Source organism: Sminthopsis crassicaudata, chromosome 2 (assembly GCF_048593235.1).
Source record: "Sminthopsis crassicaudata isolate SCR6 chromosome 2, ASM4859323v1, whole genome shotgun sequence".
Lineage (NCBI taxonomy): Eukaryota > Metazoa > Chordata > Mammalia > Dasyuromorphia > Dasyuridae > Sminthopsis > Sminthopsis crassicaudata.
In genome coordinates this window covers 656,894,001-656,907,032 of record NC_133618.1, presented here as the reverse complement: position 1 = coordinate 656,907,032, position 13,032 = coordinate 656,894,001, and the positions used below count along the sequence as shown (strand labels likewise).

Below are 13,032 nucleotides of genomic sequence, written 5' to 3'. Positions count from 1 at the left end.
AGAGACTGAAGATGTGTTCTCAGCTTCGCTTTGGCTAGTGAAACTAGAAAATAGGGGGAAAGGACCTGATATGTGTTTTCAATGATACAGAACTCTCAGAAGAGGAAAATTCCTCGATATGTTTAGAAGAATTACATGTATCAAATTGCTTGCTGTCTTGGGGGAGAAAAAGAGGGAGAAAAATTTAGAACACAAGGTTTTGCAAAGGTAAATGTTGAAAACTATCATTGCATGTATTTGGAAAAAATAAAATACTATTACTTTCTTCTATAATTTAGAGTCTTGGAGAATATTGTCCAGAGCAGAGTGGCCAAATTCTGGCTGCTCTGGGTAGAGCAAACAGCAAATATGAATGGATAAATCAAAGAGAATACCAGTCCTAAATTATTTAGATGGTTGCTGCTTTGTGGTCAAGTTTGATTTCTGGTTCTGATAAATTCCTTTCTTTCCAGTGCTTTTCATTACTTCCTTTGAAATCCTTGACCATTTATCTTGGGAGAGAACATTCAAGAGAGAAATATGGACAGTCATTGTTTCCATTATTACTAACTACTTCTTGGACATTAGACAAAGGATGTCCCAGGGACATCTCAAACTCAACAGAACATTATCCTTCCTTCCCAAAGCCTCCCTCTCCTAGACCAACTATCATGGTCACCACCATTCTCCGGGTCATTTGGCTTTTCCTGGCCACATCACCCTCCATCTGCTGATTCGGTGCCTTGTCAATGGCTGTGCCCCATGCACAGACTCCTTCTCATCTCCTACTTTCCACAACTTCCTCCAAGTTTCAGTTCACATCCCACATTCTGCTGGAGATCTTTGTTATTATGCTGCCTCCCCCCCCCATTTACTGGTACTTTTCCTCTGAGATAACCTTCTATTTATGTTGCGTACTGGCTGCCTCAAAAGTCCTAGACCAGTTTGAAACTTTAATAATTTAAGCTTAAGCTTTAATAACCTAAAACTAAGACTTTTGGAGCTCCCCATGTATCTTGCATGTATGTACAATTTTTTGCATGTGATCCCCCCATGTTGAATATAAGTCCCTGGCTGAGCCCCATGAGGACAAATACTTTCTCATTTTTCTTTAAGGGAGATAATACAGAAACTAATATCCTCATTTTAGAGATAATAAAGCTGAGGCTCTCTGGTCATATAGGTAAAGTAAGACTCAGAGGAGTAATCTGGGTCTTGGTCCTCCTGGGTCCATGTCTAACTTCTCAGCATTTTATCCACTTTGCTGGCCTAAATCTCCAAAAAGGAGACTTAGAGCATTCTATTGAGGGTCTCTTCTATTCCTAGCTCTACTATTATTATAGTAATGCTTCCACTCCTTTGACATTCTGAATTATTTTCTCTTCTTCTGAGCTTAAATAACTCCATTGTCCTTTGGTCCTTGATGGAAAGGTATAAAGCATAATGATGGAACAAATTATGGAAGAAATGAGACTTCTGGCCATGTGCTGCGAGGGGGGGATGGTTTCCCCTCCTCAGTTCCCTTCTGAGTAAGATATATTGAATGTGTCACTGCAGAGAAATTGGAGAGAAAACAATAGGAGGATGAGCTTTTTAAGGGAAAAATATCAGTAAAAAAAATTGTTGACGTTGCAAGTCTGTGTTTCTACGAGGGGTCAAGGCTCGAGCAATGCCCAGCTTATTCCTTCATCCTCTTCCTCTGATAAAGTTGCCATGACTGCTGATAAAGTCTCTGCTCTTAAAAGCCTAAAGGTCTCCAAATTTTAAATCAAAAGAGAGTGCCAGAGCACAGAAGAAAGAAGAAAAGGCATTTAGAGGATGTTTGGATCCTTCGGCTTGGTCAAGAACATGTTCCAGGTGCTCCCTTGGGCCTTCTGCCTTTTCACCAGATTCACACCGGTACTGCCTGTGGGTGAGTGTCTGTGGGTATTTTGCTCAGGGCTCAGGGCTTGTGGCCATTTGCTGCTGGAAGCTGGAGTCCAAAAGATCGATTCAGAACCCATCAGAGCTAGCTGGAGAATGGCCTTGAGGTTTCAGAATTCATGACCGCCCGTCAGAACTTGCTGGTACAACATAAAGTGGGCTTCTTGTCTGTCCTGTTGATTCAGCCTCCTGGGTTTTCACAAGCCTGGCTGCTCCACTTATTTCTTGATGAGTTCATTACTAGACTAACATCTCCTAGGTCTACTCATTACCCTAATGACTTGCAAGAAAAATGCTACAATAGCGGTGTTAACATTTCAAGGCTCTTTTTAGGCAAAATAAGATAGGAATTCAGTTCAGGGAGTTTCTTTTTTTTTTCTTTAATTAATCCATCCTTTCCACTATCTTTCCCTCTCCCACACACACTGAGAAAATTAAAAAAAAAAAAACTACAACTCATTGCTGCATAATAGTCCAGCAAAACAAATTCCCACAATGGCTTTGGAGAAGAGAAAGCTTCAGGAATGCTTTGATGATCTGCATTAGAAGTTTTCATATATAATATTCTCAGCTTAGCTCTTAGATATATTAATTGCCAGTAAGGCCAGGAAAAGTAGGTTTAAGTTACAGCATGAGACAAAAATTAAGAGCTTTTTTAATCTGAAAAAAATGTCTATTGAAGTAGATTTCAGAATTTTTGTGTCTTTTAAAACAATTTATTTTTAATGCCAAATTATCTCCCTCCTTCCAGCTTCTCCTCAATCCATTAAAAAGGCAAGAAATATGATACCTATTATACATGTGAAGTCATGCACAATATATTTCTACATTAGCCACATTGAGAAAGAAAAAAGAAAACCATAAAGTGGAAAAAAATGTTTTAATCAGTTCTCTCACAGGAGGGGGGAATCGTATTTTTCATCATGGGTCTTTTGGAATTGGCATATATCATTGTGTTGATCAGAGTAGCTAAGTCTTTCACAATTGATTTAATATTACAATATCGCTGTAATATTGTGAGCAATACTGCTCATTCTACTTTGCATTAATTCATTTAAGTCTTCACAAAAATTTTTCTGAAATCATTCTTTTCTTAGTTTCTTACAATAGTATTCCATCACAATCATATGTTCTACCATTCCCCAATTGATGGGCATCTCTTTAGTTTCCAATTTTTTACCACAATAAAAAGAGCTGCTGTAAATATATTTGTCCTTTTATATAAATGCAAACTTTCCTCCTTGTTTCCTTTGATCTCTTTGGGATACATTTGGGATACCTTACACCAGTATTGCTGAATCAAAAAGGTATATAGTTTTATAATCTTTTGGATGTAGTTCCAAATTGTCCTCCAGAATAGTTGGACCAATTTGTAATTCCAGCAATGCCTTAGTATACTTACCATTTTCCTCTCTGTCATATTAGCCAACTTGATGAGTATGAGATAATACCTCAGAGTTTTTTCAGTTTTCATTTCTCTAATCAATAGTGATTTAGAGAATTTTTTCGTACAAGTATAGATAACTTTGATTCCTTCTTCTGAAAACTGCCTGTTCATATCCTTTGACCATTTGTCAATTGAAGAAGGGCTCTTTTAAAAAAAATTGGCTCAATTCCCTATGTTTGAAAAATGAGACCTTTAACAGAGAAACTTCTTGTAAAACTTTTCCTCCAGTTTCCTACTAATTTTAATTTCATTTTTAATTTCATGTAATCAAAATTATTCATTTTACCTCCTACATGCTCTCTATCTCTTGTTTGATTATGAACTCTTCCATTATCCATAGATCTGATAAGTAATTTTTTCTATATTCCCCCAATTTCCTTATGATGTCACCCTTTAGATCTAAAGCATGTGCTCCTTTTGAGCTTATTTGGGTATACAGTGTGAGATGTGAGTCTATACCTAAGTTTCTGTCAAATTGCTTTCCAGTTTTCCCAGCAATTTTTGTCGAATGGTGAGTTGATTGCCCTAAAAGCTTAGATCTTTGGGTTTATCAATGCAAGGTAATGGTGGTCATTTAGTCCTGTTTATTATGTACCTAATCCATTCCATTGGTTAATCATTATATTTCTCATAATTCTAAATTATTGTGACAATTACCACAGTTTGAGATCTGGTATTGCTCTGCCATAAATTTCCTTGATATTCTTGAACTTTTGTCCCTTTAGCTGATGAATTTTGTTATTATTTTCCTAAGTCTATGAAATAATTTTTGGTTGTTTGGTGTGGCATCGAATAAGAAAATTAATTTATTGTTAGTTATTTAGTTATTTATTTATATTAATTAAAATTCTCATTTTTAGTATATTGTTCAGCTTACTCATGAGTAATTAATATTACTTTAAGTGTTTAGAAAACATTTGTGTGAAAAGTATTCTATAATTGTTGATGGTTCCTGTGTGTGTCTAGACAAGTAGATTTCCAAGTATTTTATATTGTCTGCAATTATTTCAAATGGAATTTCTCTTTCTATCTCTTCTTGCTAGGTTTTGTTGGCATTATATAGAAATACGGATTTTCATGGATTTATTTTATATGCTATAACTTCATTAAAGTTAATTTGTTTTGATGGCTTTTTTTTTAGTTGACATTCTAGGATTCTCTAAATATACCATCATATCATCTACAAAAAGTGAGATTTTTATTTCCTCATTGCCTATGTTTATTTCTTTCTCTTTTTTTCTTATTTCTATAGCTGGCATTTCTAGGATGATACTGTATAGTAATGGTGATAATGGACATCCTTACTTCACGCCTAATCTCATTGGAAAGGCTTCTAGTTTATCCCTATTACAAATAATGCTGGTGCTTGGTTTTAGAGCATACTTATCATTTTAAGAAAAGCTCCATTTATTCCAATGATTACTAATTTTTAATAGGAACGAGTATTGTATTTTATCAAAAACAGAAAAATAATTTTGCTTTTGTTGTGTTTGTTATTGATATAGTCAGTTGTGTTTCTAGTTTAAACTAGATATTGAACTAACCCTGCATTTCTGGTCCTACCTAGCCATATAAATTCAACCTAGTCATGTTATATGATCTTTATGCTTTGGTGATATCATTTCCTTTTTAGTATTTTATTTAAAATTTTTGCAGCAATATTCACTAGGGAAATTCCTATATAGCCTTTTTTTCTCTATCCCTGATTTAAATACCAAAAACATATTTGTATTATAAAAGAAATATGATGGGATGCCTTTTTTATTTATTTTCCCAAAAAGTATATATAATACTGGAATTAATTGGTCTTAAGTATTTGGCAGGATTCACTTGTATCCATTGGATCCTGGGTTTTTTCCCCTTAAGAAATTCATATATGGCTTGTTCAATTTATTTTTCTAAAATAGGATCATTTAAATATTCTATTTTCTCTTCTGTTAATCTGAGCAATTTATATTTTTCACAAATCTTCATCTATTTCACTTAGATTGTCAGTTTTATTGGCATAGAATTGAGCAAAATAACTCCTAATGGTTGCTTTAATTTAATCTAAATTGCTTGTGCATTCACCCTTTTTATTTTTGATACTGGTAATTTGGTTTTCTTCTTTTTTTTTAATCACTGTCTTCTGCATCTGCCCTTCCTCTTATTGCCATTCACTTTCCCTTTATATCCTTCCCCTCTTATTTCCCACTTGAGTAAGATGAATTTCTATATCCAATTGTATGTGTTTGTGTATATATGAATATTTTCATGCCCTATTTTCATGACTCTAATTGTGTGTATATTCACCTTTGAAACAATTCAGATGAGAGTGAGGTTATGTGTTGCCTGATTCACCATTTCCTCCTCTATTGTAATTGTTTAGAAAGTTAAGTTTTACACCTTTTTTTTTTTTAATCCAAGATATTAATCCTCTTTTTGTGGTTTTCTTGCATTGCTCTCATTTAGTATCTCCATTTTCCTCTACTGTTCTCATTTGATTTTTAAAATCATTCTTTGTTCTTTTAAAAAAAATTCTCCTTAACATTCTTCTACGAATTCCCATTGGATTTGTGTATAATTTGCCTTTTTCTTTGAGTCTTTGCTCATGGATGATTTCATGTTGTCTTTTTCTGAGTTTGTGCCTTGAGCTTCCTTGTCAGTGTGTTTGTGTGAGTTCATTGAGTATGTGTTGTTGGACTTACCCAAAATAGGACCTGTGCTCCCTTGTGATGACAGATAGACCATAACTTCTCCTCTCCATTCTGGAGCTATGACCCAGAGCTAGGTGATGGTCAAAGAAATTACCACCTGATCCTATACATACTGCCATTCCGAGGGTCCTCTGAAATCTCTTTCTGAGCAGGTATTTAGTCTCCTGACTGTCCTCAGGCTCTGACAACTGGTATCACCCTGTTGCTTCTTTGGCATAAAGGATTTTCCTCCTTTGGCAAAAACTAGTCTTACCACTAAAACTCAGTCCTTGTATTACCTTAAAAAGTAGACTCAGCTCTTCCACCCCAGGCACTCTGAGCAGCTCTCTCCAATTCTAGCCCTGGATCCCTGCTCTGCCTACATTAGCTTGAACGAGCCGTGGAGGAACACCGATCACCAGCTGAAGGAGGAGGATGGCCAGCCTACCTGTGACAGCCACATGGATGGGGAGTGGTACCGCTTCACAGGTATGGCGGGGGACGCCATGCCCACGTTCTGCATCCCGGAGAACCACTGCGGCACCCACGCGCCCATCTGGCTGAACGGCAACCACCCACAAGAAGCGGATGGCATTGTGCAGCGCCAGGCCTGTGCCAGTTTCAATGGAAATTGCTGCCTCTGGAACAACACTGTAGAGGTCAAAGCCTGTCCTGGAGGCTATTATGTCTACCGTTTGACTAAGACCAGTGTCTGTTTCCATGCCTACTGTGGCCGTAAGTAGCCATTTGTTTTTTTCCTCTCCCATCAGGGCAGAAAAATCACTATCAGAGAAGAATAAAAGAGAAAGGAGCTATGAAATATTTAGCATCTAAGGCTTCCTGGGGACAGAGCCACAACTAGGGTGGGGTGACTAGGATGCTGACCCACAATACAGAAGATGGTCAATATCAAAGGGCATGTTTACTCCTTTCCTCTATGATCCTCTGGGACATCCATCCTAGGGTAGAGAACATGCCCCCCATTCTCCATGAAAACGGTCCTCCCCTTTTCCCCAATCTGACAGCACCCAACAGGAATGGATTATTCCCACACAACTGAATTTATGCTGGGAGCAAGAATTTTTTGTTAAGGGTTTGCCGGAGATCATGTAACACAGATCATTTTTATTTGGTATTTCTAACAAGAAAATTAAGCCTGCTGGGCCCAGAGTTTATGAGACATTTCTGAAGGATAAAGAGGGAATAATTGGAATCACGCCTTCAAGTCATTCTCATAACCATTTTTTCCTGTCACCTTAAGTCTGACGAGATGCCAGGGAAAAAAGTATTCTATTCTGTAACATTGTACCTACAAGACAGAAACGTCAGTGCTTTTGCATAGGTACCCTCAAAGAGAGGTTGAGAAAACCATGATTATTGACCTAGTTCTGCTGGCTTCGGGAGGCCCTGAAAACCTTACAGCAGCTCTTTGGATGAACTGGGGTGCTGAGGAGTTCATAGCCCAGCCTGAAACTCTAACCCCTTTTCCCTAATCCTCGGATGCCTTTGGTCTCATTACAGATTTCTATGACATCTGTGATGTGGTGGACTGCCACGGTACTTGCTCAGACTCTGAATGCACATGTTCTGAAGGAACCATCCTGGGCCCAGACCAACAGACCTGCCTGGGTAAGAAAGTGCCAGTGGGCAAGAGAATTGGCCAGCCGGGTAAAAGGGTCCAGGAGGACAGACGCCGGGGGAAAGGGCAACGCTACAGAGACAGCTTTGGAATTGCTTGTGGAGGTGGTAACTGAAGTCACAGGTAGAATAATAGCAGATAGGGCCAGTAAGACTGAAAGGGTGAAAAGAAACGGGGAAAAGGGGTGCCTCTGAAGCAGAGCAGGGAGCAGTGGTATCGCTTTGCAGGATCAGGTGTAGAATTGGGCCTTTATCCTGGGTTTCTACTGTGATTAGATGGATAAGGACAGCCTAGCACTCCTCAAAGCAATTCTCTCCTAAAGTGGCACCAGGGTATTTTTATCTTTCCTGGGCATTAGGAAGAGAGGGCTAATGGGCAATTTGAAAAGAATCCAGGGCTGCTTAAATTCCTTCTTCCACTCTCTGTGTCTGAGAGAAATCATCAGATCTAGCACAAGGGAGAGCCTTTTCCTTCCCCCTGACTTTTTTTAATGAAAGGGAAATAAAGTAGAACTAATAAAGACCACCCTGTCCAGTGGCAGTGTCAGAAAAACCCTCACCAAAGATGGGAGAGATAATTAGGGGCCAGAGAGTACAAAGGGGAAGATATTTAAATTTAATTAAATTGAAATTAAATTAATGTCTATTTAATTTAGGCATTCAACTCAATTCAAAATATATTTATGGAGTGCTTGCTACAGGCAAGACACTATGCTATACCTGGAGATAAAAAGATGAAAGAGAAGGTCCCTGCCACAAAGAGATTATATTCTGTTGAAGTTATAACATGTATAGGGAGAAGTAAATCTAAAGTAGATACCAAGTAATTTCAGAAGAAAGATAGAACAGGAGCATGGTGAGAGGGGAGCTGGGCGAATCTTTGAAATAATGTAGGGAATCTCAGAGGCAGAAGTGAGAAATAAGGGCATTGCAGGCAGGGCCCATCTGTGCAAAGGCATTAAAAACAGGAGAAGGAATGTCACATATGGGAAACAAAAAGGCCAATTTCAGTTTTATCTGTGAATGTGAGAAAAGCAAAATAAAACGGGAAAGAAAACGCTTCTGTCCTCATTCTCAGCCCTTGCTTCTGGGAAAAACATCACACATGCCTTCATAAGGGCATATCCATAGTGGCTCTTGGTTATGATAAATTGTTGTGGGTTTATTCTTCAAGCTGTTGACACTAGGAGTCTGTGACTTCATCTGGGAAAGATTCAGATGAAGTGCTCCAGAAAAACATGAGTGAAAAGCAGTTTCCTGGAGGATGTGACATCTGAGCTAATCCTTAAATGAGGGGATGGATTGCAATGGTTAGAGAGGAGAAAGAAAGAAGAAGGAGAAAGAGTGTTAGGAGACACCTGCATAAATGCTTGGGGACTATAGAAAGGCCGGGGTCAAAGCCAACATAGAGGCCAAAGAGAAGGATAATAAAGTGATAGAAGGCTAAAGTCACGTACTCAGCATCTGGTTATGAAGTTAAATCCCAAGCTAGGGTTTTGTTTTAATTTTTTCCAATAGGCAAGAGAGAAAGGCATCAGATTCTGGGGCAAGCCAGGGATTTATTCTAAGCACTAGAAAAATAATTTTGGCAGCTTGGATAAAGTTGAGGTCAAGGAGAATGGAGGCAGAAAGCCCAGTTAGGAAGTATTGTAATAGTCCAGAGTGAGGTGATGGCAGCCAGCATACAAGGAGGGAAAAGGATGAATGTGGGAGATGTAATGGAGGTGGAATCAACAGCATCTGGCAACTCACTGTATAGAGAGAGAATGAGAAGGTGGACATTGTCAGATAGGACGCCAACATTTTGAGCTTGGGTGCCTGGAGGAATGATGGTGGTTCATCAAATAGAAACTAGGAGGTTAGAACAAAGGGCAGATTTAGATAAGTGAGAAGGAGTACCTGCCTTTCTGTCTCACAATTATGAGGGAAGCAGTTTATACACCTTAACATGCCAGAGAAATGAGAATGGTTATTTCTATCATGCTATCATTATTTCTTCTTGTTTTCCAAATGTGAATCTGTCTTCTGCCTGTGAACCCGAGGTTCCTTAAGGGCAAAAAAGAAGAATCTTTCAGGGCTTTCACTCCATTTACATTTAGCATTACTTTCAGGCCATCATGAAGCATGGGAGCATGTATCACTAGTTATAATGGAACACCACAATTTTAAATTATGTTTCTCAAATGTGTTTATATTAAAAGATGCTGAGATCTGTATCACTGATGTGCATGAATAGTTCATTGAATATATAAAAATAGGTTCAAACATGAAAAAAGAAGAGCAGATTTAGGAAGGCAAAGCATTTGGTTTTGTATATGTTGAGTCTGAAGATGCAAGGGCAATCAGGTAAAGGGATACAGGAGGGAGCTGGATATAAAGGAAAGGGATCAGGGGCTAGGTTTTAGCTTTGGAAGTTATCTGCATGGAGGTGATGACTAAAGTCATTGGAGGAGATAAGATGAAGGGGAGAGTTCAGAGAAAGAAGAGGCACAAGAACAGAACCTTGCTTGGATCATAGAAGATGGATAATAAACCAGCCAAGTAGACCAAGAAGGAGCAGTTTGAGCAATAGGAAAAGTACCAGGAGAGCAGTCACAGAAACTAAGGAATGGGGTGGTAGACAGCATCAAATAGTGCAGAAAGATCAGGGAAAATGAAGACAGAACAAGCCATGAGCTTTGGAAATTAGATGGGGCAATTTCAGTAGAGGTGGGCTCAAAAGCCATATTGCAAGGAACTGAGATCAGAGAGAGTGATGAGGGAAGGGAAGAAGAGGAGAGAAATGCAACCTCTTTCTAAAAGTGCAGCACCGAAAGGCAGGAGAGATAGCCTGGAGGGATGAGAATGAAGAGAAGCTTGGACTTCTTTAAGATAAGAGACTAAAGTTTTTCAGGAAGGAATAAATGAGGTACACCTTTACTAGGAACTTGTTAGCATGACTTACAAACATACCTGTATGTCCCACAGTTCTGCACTGTATCTGATTGGAGAGAATTGACCAATAATATAATTAGTCTTCTGAATTTTAGCAGAGAGAAATTGTACAGGTAACTGGATTGTGTGTGTGTGAGTGCAGGTGGGTGGAAGGTACCTTGAACCACTGGGTAATATACATAGAGAACTGACCAGTAATAGAATTAGCCTTCTATATTTTGGCAGAGACAAGCTGTACTACTAACCAGATTTTGTGTGTATGTGTGTGTATGTGTGTGAAAGGTACCTTGAACCACTGGGTAATATACAGAATAATAAAATCAGTTGTTTTTTTTTTCTGGGAGAATGTAGGTGTTCTTCCAAGGGGTTTGAGTTTCCCTATAATGGAGGTGATCCTCCCTGTTACAAGAAACCTCCTTCCCCCCTTAACATTGGCCACTCAGTTATGGATTGTTTGTATAATTTCTATCCTACAGATGAAAATGAGTGTGAAAAAAACAACGGCGGCTGCAGTGAGATCTGTGTAAACCTGAAGAACTCGTACCGCTGTGAATGTGGAGTTGGACGTGTTCTGGGAAGTGATGGCAAAACCTGTGAAGGTGGGAATTGGAGAGAAGGGATTTGAACTAATGGGGAGGATCAGAGTGGAAACAGACAACATAAAATAGTGACATTGACTTCTCCGTGCCTTTGGAGAAGGATGATTCTCTTAGAGAATAAATACTGATTTAATGTTATAATGGGTTGGAAGGAATATTGGACCTAGAATTAGGAAGATCTGAGTTTCAACCCTACTTCTGACACTTAGGAGCTGTGTAACCATCAGCAAATCACTTTGCCTCATCTGTTTAAAAGGGGATAATAATGCCTGTAGCACCTACCTCAGAGAGTTGTTATGAAGGTCAAATGAAAATATATTTAACACATTTTTTAAAAAAAAATTTAAATTCTATGCAAAGTCAGTTATTATTATTAATGAGGTAGTTAATTTTATACCCTGTAAAATTGCCTTAAGGAAGACAAATAATAAACTCTTTTTTTTTTTTTAAGATTGGAAATGGTGTAAACATTTTATATAACCAAGTAATAATGAAGCCACAAATCAAAATAATGCTTTGTAGTAGTTATGGAATGGGTGAAATGAAAATGGCATTCATACATAATATTCTAATGACCCCTCTCCTTCAGGGTGTTTTTTCTGTTATAAGTAGCTTAGTGTGGTTGTTTAGTCGTTTTCAATCCAATTTTTGAAATGGTTTGCCATTTCCTTCTTCACCTTATTTTACAGATGAAGAAACTGAGGCAAACAGGGTTAAATGACTTGACCAGAGTCACACAGTTATAAGTATCAGAAGCTGTATTTGAACTTGGTTTTCCAGACTCCAGGTTCAGCCTTCTATCCACTGCAGCACCACCTGGCTGTCCATCTCCAGGGAGTTACATTTGTTAACACCTGCATCTTCTACAATACGTTTATTATTTCACTCTAAATACTGAAGGTATTGGACAATGTCACAGACCCTCTAGGTCTGAGTGAGACGGATGAACTTGAGAGCCCTACTTTAGGCAGAGGGCTGGGTGGGACCCATAGTCTGACAGCTCTTGTAGCTTCCCTGTTCAGAGAGATGAAGATAGCAGGTGCTCATACTGCTCGAGATGGTGGAACACCAGCATTGGAGTCCTAGGAGAGCCAGGTTTGGATTCTATTGTTTACATTTATTAACTGCAAGTCTTTACTTTTTGTTCAGTTGGACCCAACTCTTTGTGATCCTTTGTGGATTTTTCTTGGCAAAGATTGGAAGGTTTGCCATTTCTTTCTCCTACAAATGAGGAAACTGAGCAAACAGGGTGAAGTGACTAGTAAGTGTCTGAAGCTGGATTTAAACTCAGGAAGATGAGTTTTCTTGGCTCCAGATCCAGCGCCCTATACACTATGGCACCATCTAGCTCCATCTTTACCTTTCTGGGTCTCAGTTTCCTCATTTATAATTTAGGAATGAGAGTAACAATTGTATACAGTCGCCATGAGAAAAGTATCTTACAAACTTCAAAGAGCTTTAGAAATGGGACTTGTGTTTTTCCACAAGCTCAGTTCAAGTTAAACTCAAAGTTATGACAGCACAGAAAGACCAAGCATGACTTGCACCAATGTGAATATTTGAAAGTCTTAGATAAAGAACGTGTTAAATATTGCAGTAGCCATTCTGTGCTGCATATGCAGCCAGTGCCTCTAAGAACAAGGCTAAATTTATTTGAAATTTTATTGAAATAGGTGTAATGGCCTGGATTCTTCCTTAATCTTCTTTATTTTCTGCAATAATCTTTGCATATTTGAGCACTGCAGGAGATAATTAATTCCGAAGGAGGCTCCTGAGGAGCATTCTTAATTACTCGTCATCAGTTTATTGGCTGAACATGCAGTCCATTCATCAGACT

General features: G+C 38.5%; 1 protein-coding gene across 1 annotated transcript in view; it reads left to right on the top strand.

The window, feature by feature from the left end:
* The first annotated feature begins 1,610 nt into the window (after positions 1-1,610).
* Positions 1,611-13,032, top strand: part of OIT3 (oncoprotein induced transcript 3) — a 28,263-nt gene continuing 16,841 nt past the window's right edge. The window contains exons 1-4 of the mRNA XM_074296865.1: positions 1,611-1,891; positions 6,385-6,759; positions 7,546-7,653; positions 11,073-11,195. Of these exons, the coding sequence (XP_074152966.1) occupies positions 1,798-1,891; positions 6,385-6,759; positions 7,546-7,653; positions 11,073-11,195 (700 nt within the window). The 5' untranslated portion in view covers positions 1,611-1,797. The remainder of the gene's footprint in view (positions 1,892-6,384; positions 6,760-7,545; positions 7,654-11,072; positions 11,196-13,032) is intronic.